At 43.5% G+C, this 15,282-nt stretch overlaps 2 protein-coding genes across 15 annotated transcripts in view; one reads left to right on the forward strand and one right to left on the reverse strand.

The window, feature by feature from the left end:
* Positions 1–15,282, reverse strand: part of APMAP (adipocyte plasma membrane associated protein) — a 173,464-nt gene that overhangs the window by 70,806 nt on the left and 87,376 nt on the right. The window lies entirely within an intron of this gene.
* The window catches only part of TTBK1 (tau tubulin kinase 1), a 76,213-nt gene that overhangs the window by 29,584 nt on the left and 31,347 nt on the right, over positions 1–15,282 (forward strand). For 13 of the 14 annotated variants that reach the window (XM_061367103.1, XM_061367113.1, XM_061367115.1 and 10 more), the window contains 6 exons: positions 325–429; positions 10,252–10,317; positions 11,691–11,783; positions 12,208–12,333; positions 13,256–13,410; positions 14,367–14,586. In XM_061367103.1, the coding sequence (XP_061223087.1) occupies positions 325–429; positions 10,252–10,317; positions 11,691–11,783; positions 12,208–12,333; positions 13,256–13,410; positions 14,367–14,586 (765 nt within the window). Of the gene's footprint in view, positions 1–324; positions 430–6,164; positions 6,234–10,251; positions 10,318–11,690; positions 11,784–12,207; positions 12,334–13,255; positions 13,411–14,366; positions 14,587–15,282 lie in introns of those variants that run through there. The other variant, XM_061367116.1, reaches the window with a different exon arrangement.

Genomic DNA, 15,282 nt, shown 5'->3' on the forward strand with positions numbered 1-15,282 from the left:
ATGATCAGAAGCGTTTGTCTGCAGTAACTCCAGCCTGGTATGCATGTGATGGAGCTCTCACTTTTTCTTGTAGCAGCTGAAGTTTAGTTAAGCTAATGTGAAATTTAGTTACTTTGAAACTCCACAGTCGTTTGACTGCAAAGTTAACCTCTTAACATGGCAGTGATTGGCTCATCAGGAGTTTAAGATGCATCTTGAAATTCTTCTGTTTGACTTATGTTTCCACCAGAGGCATGTGGGGCTATGTGACAAAGTTTTGTTATTAAATGGTCACTCTTACCCAAGTTTCTGGTGTCAAACTGATTGTTTTCTTTCTTTATCTAGTCCAATTTTGCCATGGGCCGCTTGCCTTCAACGTACAGGAAGTGCTACATGTTAGACTTTGGTCTGGCCCGTCAGTACACCAACACCACTGGTGAAGTCCGGCCAGTAAGTACATTTGAAGTCATTTTTTTTCCACTTGTGCAGCTGCTTAGGTGTGGAAAGCTTTGAGATTTTGTTTGGTTTGTGGTGGTTCTGCTCAGTCATTCTATTTGACAGCATTTTCTGCAAGGTGAGATGCAGCACGTAGGTTCAACTGAGTTGAGAATCTAAGAAGGGATGCGTGCTGTTGTCTTACAAGGTGTTTGGCTTTGGTTTTTTCTTTTCATAGAAGATAATCATGTTTTCCACAGGCTTGCAATACTTCCCGAGTACGTAATGGCCATGCAAAGAGGGTGAGCCCAGTGCTGGCCGTGTAACTTCTGTAGCCCCAGAGGACTGGTCTAGTTCAGTCCTTTCTGATCTGGGGAACAAGGTTGGTGTGTTCTTAAAGCTTTTTATGACAAAAAGTTAAAATGCTGGAAGTCAGAGGCTGACTTGATCTCTGAGGCTGAGCTCACTGTGAATGGCAACCTGTAATGCTGTTCCAGCCTTGCCTGCCTTTGGTTTTGTGTACATTACTCCCTGACAAGACTTCTTAGCAGGCAGATTTCAGCATGCCTGCTTGGAGGGGAGGTCAGGGCAGAGGGCATAATTGCACCACATGACATGTGGTGTTATCTTTATCAGCACTGTGTTATTTGGGGTCACCCATAAAGATACATTAAGCTTCAGGTGCTCTTAGGTATCATTTAGAGCATTCCTAGATTTATTTTGGACCACAGCTCAAGCAGGGAGGGCTCAAGACAATCTCTGTGTTTATCATCCTAAGCCTGTACCTTTGGGCTCTGCACACCTTTTCCATCTGCAAGATAACTATTCTGGAAAGCATGGACAATGTGAGAGCTAAATTCATAGATTCTGTAGTACAGGATATGGTTGGGGAGTGGGAAGAAAGCAAAGATCAGTGAACAGATTCTGGGTCTTTTTTCTTTTTTCCTTTTTTTTTTTTTCCCTGTCTTTTCAGTTGGACATTATTAAAAGCCTTTTCTTTTTAGCTGTAGATGGGAGCAGCTCCAAAACTTGTGTTTACATCTTAAGAAGACACACACCATGTACTCTACTAGTCTTCCTTGTTCATGCTGTTGAGTTTAAGGATAACCCTCCTCCATACTGCCCTTTGCAAAATGCAGCCCCACTCCCTTCCTCTTTCTGCAGTTAGAGTTCTAGCCCACTATGGGTTGAAACAGGTTTTCTGCAAAATCTCTACACTGCTTCAGTGAAGCAATGAGTACATGTGTATTTCAAGTCCTGCTGTTTGAACAGTGTTTTGTCTTTACACTGAAAGAAGCCGGTTGTTATAGATGTCTCTTCTTTTGGATCCTCTTTTTTTCTTCTTTTCTCCCAGTAGAATTACTTTGCTTTTATTTTGCTACATCCTTAGACAATACTCCCAGGCCCTGGTTTTGGAAAAGCACTCCATCCAGCCTTGATGTATTTCAGGGCAAAAGACTTCTGCGTGTCTTGCAGGCTGTCTCCTGCCTGGGTTGGTGTGGGTGAGGTGAGGCTTTGTTAGGATGCAAGGCTCTGAGAAGGTTGGTCTTAATGCTGGTGGCTTGCTTGCCACAGATGGGTCTTGTGGAAGAGCTAGTAACACATAATCTTGTCTTGAAAAAAGACAAAGGGATCCCTGGAGGGATGGGAGCATCCTCAGCTGAAAATGGTAGTTGTTTTGTTGGGTTGTGGGAGGATCAATGGGGGTGAGATCTTGTAAACCAAAGGTACCTGTTCCCCCTCACCAGGCAGCAGGTGGTAGGGGGGTTTGATACAAAAAACACTGACTTCAGTTCCTTTTAACGTTATGTTATAGTCACTGGGCTGTTTGATCTTTCTGTGTCCCCGCTGCCTGACCCCGCAGATGAGTCCAGCTCCCCAGACTGACGTTTGCCTGGAGGAGCATGGTGGATTGCTGCCCAAAGGAATGTGCTAAGGATTAGGAAGGAGATGGGGGTGAAGGGCAGTATGAAATGAGATTTTCATGTAGGGATGAGGAGTTTGTTTCATTTATTATTATTATTATTATTTAAGGAACTTTATCATTTATTTCACCAAGGAGTACTTCAAGCCAGTAGGTAGTCTTATGTCTCCATTCTCTTTCAGTTTCTTTATCCATGAAGAGCAATAGAATCCCAGACTGGTTTGGGTTGGAAGGGACCTTAAAGCTCATCCTGTTCCAATCCCCTGCTATGGGCATGGACACCTGGTTCGTGGTAATGTAGGACAGGTTTGGGACCGTAACTCCTTGATCATTGCTGGTCTTTATTCAGGCCTGCCAGTTGTGTCCTGAACATGCAGTACAGACAGCTTTATTCTTTCCCTCTGCCTGCGACACCCTGCTTTCAGAGACATGTTCCCTGTGGCTCCACAAATAGCAATTGAAAATGGTCCAGCATTTAGCAGCTTGGTCTTGATTATTTATTTGGAAACAGAGGCGAAGCCATGTTTTTCCTGGAGCCTCTCTCCTGTTGCAGGAGCTGACACTGGGCTGTTCTGCTCAGCAAGCATCTTTTTCGCTTAGTCAGCTGCAGCCCATTGATCAGCTCTTGATCTCCTCGTGGCTCCAACTGCAGTGCAGCACTTTGCAGCGCTGGGCTGAAGGCACCGCTCAGCTGTGAGGGCGGCTCTGTGAGTCAGGGAGCAGAAGGAAGATGCTGTAGGCAGGACAGGGCATAGCCTGTTCAGACGAGCGTGATGAAGGCTGCAGAAATGTGTCAGCTAACTGAGAAAAAGGTATTTCTTTTACACAATATCTGCCTAGTGTTAAAAATAAACCTTGCTGCAGTGAACAAGGTATTAGAAGAGGAGAGTGTGCTATCTGATACATTTTTTTTACAAGTAGTTTTCCCCCCACTGGAAAATGAGCTGTAAAATAACATGCAGGTTATGAACTCCTGTATCGTAAGAACCCATGTTCTAACATAGAAGCCCAGTAGCTTTTACACTTGTTTAGTACTTGCAATATATGTAAAGCTGTAATGTTATGTTGGAGATGAGCATTTTGCAGTCAAACAGATTTGTGGAGCTGTAGTACTCTGCTTATGAAGAGATTGCTTTTGTCTTGGGCTTCATATGGTTAAAAGGTATTTGAAGAAGAGGCTGAAAGCACAGCAGAGTGGCATAGGTTTAGCAGAGATGGAGAAAGGGAACAAAATGGACCTTTGTCTTTAAAAATATCTCACATTTATTATATTTACAGAAATGCCATTTCTGTGGGAATGGGTCAGTTATAAAACAGGTTGTGAAAATTACATAAAGGTTCTTGCTGTTGCTTTTATTGTTGGTGCAGCAAATTTGGACTTGAGAAGGGAGTTCATGTTCCAGTTTAAAACACTGCAACTACAGAAAGCCAATGCAGTTGACATTAACTGTATGAAAAGCAGGCTAGCTGATGGCTTTTGAAATCTATTAGCAAGCAGGGACTCTTGTATCTTGTTACAACTAGTTGTTTCTCTACTTTCCTCCCCTGGTTCAGCGAGGGTGACCTCCGATCGTCCACATCTGGTTGTTGGTGGTTTGATTTTATGTAGCAGCTCTCTGATTAGAGCTCTCGTGCTGTAGGGGCGAGGGAAACAGAAGGACGTCTCAGGCTCAAATTCCATATATACCTGCAGGGAACTGCGATCCCATTTTCCGTTTCCAAGTGCCTTTGCTGCCAAGCTGCAGGGAGGATGTATCTGGATGTATCATTCCTTCTGGTCAGTGCTGTTCCACTTGAAGCTTTGATTATTTTTCCCATGGGACTGCAGAGAAAAGAACAGGAAACTATTATTATGTCTGCTGGTAAGGGAACAGGGGCTTCACCCCCTGGGCAAGGGAATGTTGAATTGGATTGCAGGTTAGGTCTCCCCTCAATCAGGTAAGTGGATTTGCTGCCAGGTTACAGAGTGCCTATGTTTCTCTCTCTTTTGAATAAATACTCAATTATTCTGTGCAAAAGGGGTCCGTGCCAACAGGGACACTCTTAGACTTGCATCTCAAAGCACCTTGTGGTGTAGGGGTGAGGGTGTGCTCTGGAAGGAGGGTGGTGTGGTTTTCATTTCTGCCCGAGGGGTGGAGAGGTTTGAACTTAGCTCTGCTGCATCCCAGTGATTGCCACAGCTCTCTCTTGTCTTCCTGTTCCTAGAAAAGGGTCATCTTCTCCACCTGCCTCCGGGAAAGCATTATGAGCTGTAAATCCCCAAAGAAATGCGATGAACACTTTACAACAGTCCAAAGTATTTCCATTTCAGTGGTCCCTCAGCTCTGTGATACAGCTCATGAAGAACATCTCTTCCTTATTCAGCATTCGCCATGCTTTCCATAGAGACGTTCAGTACTGCATGTTCCCCAGTGGGACCATGCCTGTAAGAAACAAGTTGCTGCCAAAATTCCCTTGTTAAAAATTGGATAATAATTGAATGGTAGGATTATAGCTGGAATAAGCCTTTGAGTAAAAAAAAAATGCTCATTATTAGCCATGTTTCTAATGTGAGAAAGGCATCCTCATCTCCAGCGCAGGTTCTAGAGCAGGCATTGCATGATGAGGTGGTTCGTGTTTGCTGTCTGAAAACATGATATTGTCACCTTGGCCTCTTCTGATGGTAAAATCCATTGGCAGTTTTGATTCTCCTGAAGTAAAGAAGGGAAGGTGTCATTTTAACTCCTCTCCTTCAGGTCTTTTGCTTTGAAAAGAATAGTAGGAGACTGTCTCAAAACTGAAGTCAGTGCAAAATCTAGAGTTCCTAGAACTTGCACATTTTCAGGGAAGAGGAATAGTTAAGACTCAGAAGAAACACCACTGAGTTGATGGCTCTTGATTGGTTGGTTTCTGTTGGAATCGGTGTCTCCCAGCTGAGATCTTTCCTCAGTTTACTGAATTGAGTTTTAAGGCTGTATAATACATAATACTAGCTCTTGCCTCTGATCAGTGTGGCCCTCATGTTTTCACACTCTGCAGTTCACATCTTAAGATACAGTGACTGCTCATGTGACCTAAAAGCGTCACTGACTTTCATTCTGCTCTCTTTCAAATCACATTTTAATCATAGAATCCCAGACTGGTTTGGGTTGGAAGGGACCTTAAAGCTCATCCAGTTCCAGCCCCTGCCACAGGCAGGGATACCTTCCACTGGACCAGGTTGCTCCAAGCCCCTGTGTCCAACCTGGCCTTGAACACTGCCAGGGATGGAGCAGCCACAGCTTCTCTGGGCACCCTGTGCCAGGGCCTCAGCACCCTCACAGGGAAGAATTTCTGCCTAAGAGCTCATCTCAATCTCCCCTCTGTCAGGTTAAAGCCATTCCCCCTTGTCCTGTCCCTACAGGCCCTTGTCAGAAGCCCCTCTCCAGATTTCTTGTTGGCCCCAGGTAACTTTAGGAAGGGAAATCACAGTAGAATCGTACAACTGGTGTGTGGTTAGGATATATGCATCTCTCCTCTCAGCTTGGGGGTTTTTTATACTGTTCGGTGTGATCTGTGAGCAGGGGGAAATCGGTCTCTAGAGGGACCCCTTTCACCACTTGACAGCACTCACACACCACAGGCTCGCCCAAAGCCTGGGGTGTAGATGAAACTAAATTCAGCATGGACCAACAGCCATGGGGAGGATGCTGGGAGATGGCAACAGCTACACAGGAGACCCAGGTTTCTGGAGGGATACAATATTGAATTGTTTTTTAATTCATTTCTGTTTAATTTTTTTCTCATTTTGTTGTTTTTTATCATGTTTTTCTTTGGGTTTCTCTCTGTTTTACAGTTCTTTTGGGCTCTTCTTTTGAGGCTGTGTTTGATGCGTTGGCTTCCCATCCGCTGCTCGTAACCATCTCTGCTATGAGTTGTGAGTGAGCCATCACCATGCTTCTGGGTTTTCATTTTGTTTTGTGCTTTTGTTATATACCGAAGTCCGAATGACACCTGGTTTTCTTTTTTCCCCTCATGATATGTTTGTCTTTCAGCAGGATTGTGACAGCCACCTAAATGTGCTGCAGAGGCCTAGAACACTTGGGATGCTGCCTGAGGGGCTGGCAGGCATTTGGGTGGTGCCAGGGACTGTGGTTTTGTCACTTCTGTTGTTGCAGAGGCCAGGGGAGGGGAGTTCTGTCCTCTTACAGTTTTGGCTCCAGCTTCCTCTAAGTCATTTCTGACTCCCTGTTGGGATAAAGTACTAAAAGTGCTGCTGTTTAAATTGGCGTAAAACACATTTAAGAGGTGCAGAATTTGCCTCCACAGAAGAGGTGGAAATGCATATCCCTGTGTCTCCTCCATGAGCCTAATGGGTGGAAGCAGAAGATTGCTAGAAGTCGCAGAGATGCTTCCTTTCACTTTTCCTTCTTACCACAACTTTTCCAATGGGTCATTTCAATCCAAGATGTATCTCCAAATGCTTTCCATGGTCTGTGGCATTTCCTCTCTCCTGTTACCACCTTCTATTCGATCTGCGCTCTCTTCTCGTTTCCTTACTCCTGGAAATCCTTTCCCTGTTTCCTGGAGAGGTGGGTCAATAACCTTAGATGACAGCAGGCCTGCCAGTGGCAAAGGAGGTGGATCTCATGGGGTGTTTGTACCTCAGGCTTCCAGACATTGAGGGAGAACCGGCAGATACATTCCATGAGAATAAATACCACAGGCATAAGAAACAGCAGGAGGAAAACACTGACATCCAAACATAAGTTTTTAGGAAAGAAGCTGGAAACTGGGACATCCAAAATACCAATCTAGGAACCAGTGAGACATGAGGAAAGATTCAGATTAATGAGGAAATATGAGCACTCCTGGCATAAAGGGAGCATATCTAGGAAAGACATTTCCCATGAATCGTAAGGCTTGGCACTTGAAATACAGATGATCATGAGTGGAGAATGATGAAAAGCTGATGAGTGCCAAAGGGCACAGTTTGGGACAATGCATCTACTTCTTATAGGATTTTATTCCCTAATTCTGCCTTTGTCTGTGAGGTAGTGTTTATTGCTAATGTACTAAAAGAAACACAGAGTGTAATTTTTGCTCTGTGGTAGTGATCTAACACATTCTCCCAAGCTAAAACTCATTTTAAGCCAAGCTTCTAACAGTGCAATATACTTCATATTTTGATCATCTTCCTAACAGCACTGTATAATAAATTACTTTACCTTTGTGCTAGACGCAATCTGAATGCAGGATTAGATGCACTTTACCCCGAGTAACATTGATGGTAATACTGATGTGGAAAAATGAAAGAAAAAATCCTGTATGGTTTTAAATTGTATTTCAGTTTATTACTTTCTTACAATCTGGGGGATTCAAATAGGTTGGGTTAAATATTATTCCACAGTCTGAAGTTCCTAACTTTTACGCTTTCAATACTGTGTCAAATGTGGACTGATCTGGACAGCAAGGATGCTTTATCTAGGCTCTTTTTCCATAGCTGGACAATGCAGTGGTGGCATGAAATTTATTAACTGGAAGAAATGAAGCATGTAAAGAAATAATCTGGAAAATTAATGTTGATGAGTTCAGAAAATAAGTCAATAACAGTAGGGTAGGCATCATGTCCTACAACAGAAGCTCAGACAGGAGCTGTTTGTTTGGATGGAAAACAAAGTATCTCCATAGCCATGGAAATATTTGATTGCAATGATCAGTGACACAGTCAGAAAGCATGACTGACTGCCTTGTGACTGCCTGGGCAGTCAGATATGGTTAAAAGAGGTGAAACCTTTATGAGAAGATGCTGTTCGCACAGCATCTGCCTGGTATATTGAAAGCTCTAAACAGCCTGTCAGATCAATTGCATAGTCTTGCTCAGTTGCAGTGAGGTACCCTACTAGAGAAGACTGGGGAGAGCCCTTTATCCTCAGCTGCAGGACTGGCTTGGTGAAGCGTCCTGTGTTGGCTGTGAGACATGCTCAGTTAAAAGATGGCTGGGCTTCTGGCTTGCTTCTGAAAGAGGAGGGGAATACATTTGCAAGCTGCCTGGAGTTGGTTTCAGAATAGATCTAATTAAAGACTGCACAGATAGCCTGTCTGCCAGAAATAGTGAGTATTGATCTAAAAAGGTTTTCAGAGACATTGCCAACTGTGCTGAAACCAGCACATGTGGTACTTGCCTCAGGATATACACAGCTGATAACTGAAGGCCCTGAAGTAGGGAAAGAACATGAAAGACAAACTCCCATGGACTGCAAACACTGAACAATGTTTGCTCTGAAAGCATCAGGGGTTACATATTAGAATTGCTCATAATACACTTGTGGCCCATGGAAAGTATCCAAACACACTGTCTTCCACTTGTAATGGAAAAGAGGAATGCCTTCTTGCTTTTGAATATGTAGAGGACATTTACAGTGATGCCTGACTCCAACAGATGTACTCTGCTGGCCAGTATTCTGCTTTTCAGGAACTCACATCAGTGAAGTCACAGGAATTCACAAAAAACTATTTTGCAGTCATTTGTCAGTAGGAATCCTAAATACGTGCTCCAGGAGGGATGAGGTTCATGGATCTTGAATAGAGTATCTTGACTGTTACCTGCTGCCGAATAAGTAGCTTATAGTTCAAGCTGGAGTACTGCAAGATTAAAGGCTGCATTAAGTGCATGGGGTATGCATATGGGTTCTCATGGAGTATTTGGTTAGCATAAAGGAGCTGTAAAATAGATGTAACTCTTTTTGCTTGGAGTCACTATAGAGAGCTGCATTATGCACCGTTCAGCAGTGTGATAGTAGCATGGTATGGTGAACTTGCTTAAAAACCATCTATTTTTTTCTGAGAGTACTGAAACTCAGAGCAACTTCCCTGTACGCAGCTGAAGTGACTGGATTGTATGTATTTAAACTGATAGAAGGGTGCCCTAGAATAAAAGTGCAGAGCTTTAGGCTTAGTCCTGGAAGCATAGGCACAGATAAAAGAACAGACATGGATCAACTGACCTAAGTGGGACAAGTTACCTAGTTAGAGTTGTTACTAATGTGCTCAGATTCTTGCCAGAGTAGGATCTTTATTATGAGTCCCTTTAGTTCTTTACCCATACTTAGCCCAGTGGTGGCAAGGCCTGAACCCAGTTTTGCCACGTGAATTTTGAAAGCACTGCTGTTAACTCTGGTGCTTCTTAGCTAAGCTGGGAGGATTTTGTGGATGTCTTTATTTAAAAAGCATATTTTTTTTTCAGAACAATGACATCTTCAGTAAAGGACCTCATATGGTATGATGTTCTTGTAGAAGCAGCAATGGAAAGAGGTGGAAGTGTTGCTCAGCCCCCAGAACAGAGAAAGCCTCCAGCACAGAGGAACAGTCGCAGGAGCACTGCCTTCTTCCCAAGGCTGCTATATGAAGCTGAGGATGGAAGGGAGAGTCAGACAAAGCAAAAATAGATACCTGGTTTAGAATATACAGGGAAGAACTCTGAAAGCTGGAGGTTCTTGATTTGAGTCTCACAGAGGATGTTGAGAGCAGTGCCAGCAAATGCCCTGTGTCAGAGTAGAGATCCTTGTTCCTGTCCCAGCCAGGCTGCCCTCAGACTTTGCTCAGCTCATGTTATTTATAACTCCATTTTGCACTTGCACTTCTTTATCAGCTTTTCCCTTAATCTGGAATTTAAAAAGGAAAATATAATCTTGGATAATGTTCTTAGCTCTGTGCCTAAACTCTTATTATTCTAATCTATCACTGTCACCACCTTGTCCTCTCTGTAAAATCAGCCTTCCTAGAAATGCACAGTTGGAGAATGCTGTCTGCTAGAGCAGATGGAGGCAAGTAGGAGCTTTTTATTCCTTGGGTGCATATGAAATAGCAGTATAAAGGAGGAGCTCTCAGGAATTAGCTGCACATGGGGGGTTAGTGATCTGCTCTGTCACTGAGATGTTTCTCATCTCCTTCAGCCCCGCAACGTCGCTGGTTTTCGAGGAACAGTCCGCTACGCCTCGGTGAACGCACACAAAAACCGAGTGAGTATTTGGGGTTATAAGGAGCTAACAGCAAAGTTATTTCTCCTCAGAAGCCTGTTTTCAGGAACAGAGGTGTAAGAGGCGTGAGTTCTGGTTTGTTTCTTTTACAGAAGTTAGTATATCAGATGACTTCCATGAGGTGGTCAAGGCTGTTGGCTTTAAAATCAAAGTTACGATTCAGTTATTGGACCCTCTCTAGATAGCAGCCTGAATAATTGCGTTAGCAGACACTTTAAGGGGAAAAAACCCAAACCACACTAAAGCAGAAACCAGGTTAAGTGCCCAGCTGCTTTCTAATAGTTTCTAGCAGTACTTGGCTGTGAATTACCAGGTGCCAGGTCCCCAGATCCATTCTCCACCTGGAATATGTAACGTTAACATCATGCCATCAGGTGAAGAGCCACATAGTGAAAGCTAGGTTTATATTTCCCTGAAAATATCCATTATTTACCCAGTGTCTGGCCTGTTTAATTCTAAACACTTCCAGAAGTCTCCTCTCAAACACTTATTCATCCTATTTGTTCAGTTTGTTTCTGTGTAGACAATAAACAGGAAGTTCTCTAGTTCTGTAGCTAAATGCTTGCAAGATGGAAACTCAGCCTTCCTGACTTACCTCCAGGTTTCCAGCCTCATTTTGGATGACTCTATAGGATGACCTGTGATACAGGAGCAGGTTTCAAGTTTTTTAGGGAAAGAAGTTCTTGGCTGCAGAACATAGAAAGTGTGATGTGCGGAGGGCAGTTGAACGCCATTATGAGTTCATTTTGTTTCCTGAGAGACAGTGAGAAACTTGAGGTACCATTTTTGGAAGAGCTGAACAGTGCCAGCTGTAGCTGGCATCAGCTGAAGGTATATTTAGACACAAAAATGGCTGTATAATGCATGCTATTCTGAGAAATCACATTCTAGACATTGGATGTTGAGCACCAAAAATTATGTGCTTTGATGATTTCAGCCTTAATCCCTGTGGTTCAATTTCCTATTTGCCAAAGACTTTCTGCACAGTTTGGGGTTTTGTTGGTTTGGGGTTTGTTTTCCTTAATCTGGGTTATTTCACGTCCCATTAATAAATATTCCCTCTTGTACACTTGGTGAGGGAGAGTCCTATGGAAAACTTGGGCTTTGCTGTATAGATAAAAAAGCTTTTCACAACAAACAAATGAGGTTATTCAGGTGACTGTATTGACATTGCCAAGTTTAATAAATGCTTGGGTTTGCATCTTTAGTCTTTAATCTGGCTTTTTAATCACTGAATGGGAAGTATGACTTCTCTTCCTGCTTTCTAAAATGAGGTAGCTCATCTGGCGAGCAGAACTGGACTCCTGAGCAGCAGGGAACTTTGCTCCTCAGTCTTCCATCTCTCTCTTCTCCAGGAGATGGGTAGACATGATGATCTGTGGTCCCTCTTTTACATGTTGGTGGAGTTCGCAGTTGGTCAGCTTCCATGGAGGAAGATCAAAGATAAGGTAGGAAACATCACTTCTGTGCTTACGATATAGGCTGCTACGTGTTTATTATCATGACTCTTTATCATTCATTTTGCAACTAAGTGCAACTTTTTGCTAAAGGAAAGCCAGAGCCTGCTTTTCATCAGATACCACTGCAGGATGCTAACCTGCTTTTGTGTGTTCTGATGCACAATGTAGAGCTTGTCTTACTTGGAGTAGCTAGGTACTTTTTTATGCATGTTGTTAATCACATTTGGTCAGGTAACTTTGACTCTGTCCTTGAAAAGCAAACAATAAAGGTGGAAAGGCTGACAAATAAACAGGAGAGGTGTGTAGACACAGTGCTCAGTCTCAGAACAGGCGGTGTTCCAGGAATGGTAAGACTGTATGAATATGAAGCAATAGAAGAGATTTTGGCTCTGAGATACTTCCTTTTTTCCAGGAGCAGGTAGGCATGATAAAAGAAAAGTATGAACACCGAATGCTGCTAAAACACATGCCTTCAGAGTTCCACCTTTTTCTGGATCACATTGCAAGCCTAGACTACTTCACCAAGCCAGACTATCAGGTAGGAACTTTTCTTTGTTACCAGTGTGATACATGGCACTGTGGATTGGCATTTGGAGTTTCTAACATTTCCATGCACATGTTCATATCTGTCTGAGGAATACCTTTCCTAGGATCAGAAGCAAAAGATTGGGCTGTACAGTTCCTCAACAGCTCAAGTTTTTTCTTCTCTTTCCACCAGCCTGCCCAGAATAATCCCATACTCCAGACCAGAAAGCATCAGAGTACTTTCGGCTTTCATTAAAACACAAAAGTCTTGAGATACTCTGAATGTAACAGAATTTTAGCACAGCTTGCCAAATGCAAAGAGCTCAATGGCCATAGAATCAATAAATCCCAGACTGGTTTGGGTTGAAGGGACCTTAAAACTTACCCGGTTCTAACCCCCTGCCATAGGCAGGGACACCTTCCACTAGAGCAGGTTGCTCCAAGCCCCTGTGTCCAACCTGGCCTTGAACACTGCCAGGGATGGGGCAGCCACAGCTTCTCTGGGCACCCTGTGCCAGGGCCTCAGCACCCTCACAGGGAAGAATTTCTTCCTAATGTCTCATCTCAGTCTCCCCTCTGTCAGGTTAAAGCCATTCCCCCTTGTCCTGTCCCTACAGGCCCTTGTCAAAAGCCCCTCTCCAGGTTTCTTATCACCCCTTTAGGCACTGGAAGCTGCTCTAAGGTGTTCCCAGAGCCTTCTCTTTTCCAGGCTGAACCAGCCCAGCTCTCTCAGCCTGTCTCCAGAGCAGAAGTGCTCGAGCCCTCAGAGCATCTTCATGGCCCTCCACTCACCTTATGACATTTGCTTTAATTTCCTTCCATAGGCAGGATGGAGATTAGAAGCTGTGCCTGGTCCTCATGCTCATACTTGAGATTTTTTGAGAGCCACCCTCAACTACTTCACATAAATTGTCTTTTTTGTAAATTTATTCCAGCTAATCATGTCCGTTTTCGAGAACAGCATGAAAGAAAGAGGTATCACTGAGAACGAAGCCTTTGACTGGGAGAAGGCTGGTACAGATGTCTTGTTGTCCACTAGCACCTCTACTCCACCGCAGCAAAACACCAGGCAAACAGCAGCCATGTTTGGGTGAGTGTTGCAGTTGCACAAGTCAGACTATTGACATCCTCAGGGATAAGCTCAGTATCAGCTTGGTTTTTGGAATGTTTCAAGGCTTCTATGATCCTGGGAAGTTTGAGCTGTGTGGCAGCCACTAGTTGATTTGACTTCATGTATCTGAAGTGGTGGAACCCAGTTTCAGACCCTTGCTGTCCTGAAAATACATTTTCTACTGGGGATGAGTGTGTGGGTTGGAGTCACATTAAGGGATATCTGGAGGTCTTTGGCCAGATTGATGGAGCCCATATGCTTGTCTATTTTGCCTATTATATGGCATACACGGCTGGAGCTTCTGTGAGAGTGCTTGCTATGAGGCAGTTGTTGCCTTGTTGTGGGGTGGGTTTATGGTAGATAGTCAGCTAAATCCAGCAGAATGCATGCACTCGTCACACCTTGACACAGCTCATCAACCTCTACAGGGTGTTTCATGTGCTGCTGCAAAGGTACACAGAGCTTGGTGCTCAGAGACGGAGGTGAGTCCAAACAAAAGTTGATAAGGCATAGTTCACTGATCTGTCTTGGTGCTTTTGAGGGGGCTGACATTAAGGAATAATGATAATCCTTAGTAATATTATAGAAGATAAAAGCTTAGTATTTTAGACAATAAAAACTATAAGGCCTTTTAAGCCTCATTTACTCATGCAAAGAGGGGAAGTTTCTTCTAAGCTAAATCCTGTGTAATTGGCATTTAAGAAGTTCTTAGCCTGCATATAAAGGGTCTCAAGATGCTTTCACTGATCCATCCCGCTGTCTTTGTGACTGTATGTTAGGTGCAATCCTCCTGTTCTGTTTCAGGTTGTCATTTCTGTGATAATGCTGACCTGCCTGTTATTTCAACCCTAAAAGCTGCTGAGGGATTTCTTTGGGCAGAGTGGTGGGCCTCCTTCATTAAGTACGAATAGTCCTACTTTGTGTCTCTTCCACAGGGTGGTTAATGTCACTCCAGTGCCTGGGGACCTGCTGCGTGAGAACACTGAGGATGTCCTGCAGGGTGAACATCTGAGTGATCAAGAGAATGCTCCTCCCATCCTGTCAGGCCGGCCAGCAGAAGGTCTTGGTCAGGCTCCAAACACTGCGTTCAATGAGGGGGAAGTGTGGGAAGAGACAGATGTGAATCGCAACAAACTCAGGATCAGCATCAGCAAAGTAAAGAACATCTCTTTACCTCCGGTGGCTGTCGGATTTAGGGAAGTGGATTCATAGACTGGATCCGCTGCATCCAGTGTAGTGCAGCCCATAAAGCACTGTAGAATTTCCTTGTGGAAACTGGAAATTACAAACAATTTTTCCACAAAGCCATTGGGATTAATTTGAATCTTCATACAAATTACATTTTGGGAGCCAATAATGCTGGAGCCAATCGTTTGTACAATCATTATGTCAGTATCTAGGATCTTGGTAACTGAAGAGGTGGAATTCTAGTCCTTGTGTAGCTGATACAATATCAGCAATGTCCCAGGTTTGGAAATTATAAACCAAGATTTTATTGTGTCCTAAGCTCTTGGTTAAATACATTTCATCAGAGATGTCTTCATAAGCTGTGTTTTTCTCCATTGTGAATCATTACTAATTTTTCTCTTCCAATTTTTAACTTTCTATTCTAAGGTTAGCACAATTTATAAAGAGCATCTGTTGGTGGCTTCACCCCATGAAGAGCCAGTGAAACTAACAATTTCTCATTCCAGGATCATATTAGACTTGTTAGCTTGGAGGAAGTACATATACTTCAGTTGGGTTTCCTCGCAATCCCTGCACTGTTTCTCAGTCGTTTCTTGTAAGCAGTACCTAATTTCTTGGAGGCATCCCCACTGAATGATGATTTCTTAACTAAATATTAAGTAT

The sequence above is a fragment of the Neopsephotus bourkii genome, unplaced genomic scaffold (assembly GCF_033783945.1).
Source record: "Neopsephotus bourkii isolate Nb327-2 ecotype Australia unplaced genomic scaffold, CSIRO-AGI_Nbou_v1 NB_1373, whole genome shotgun sequence".
Taxonomy (NCBI): Eukaryota; Metazoa; Chordata; class Aves; order Psittaciformes; family Psittacidae; genus Neopsephotus; species Neopsephotus bourkii.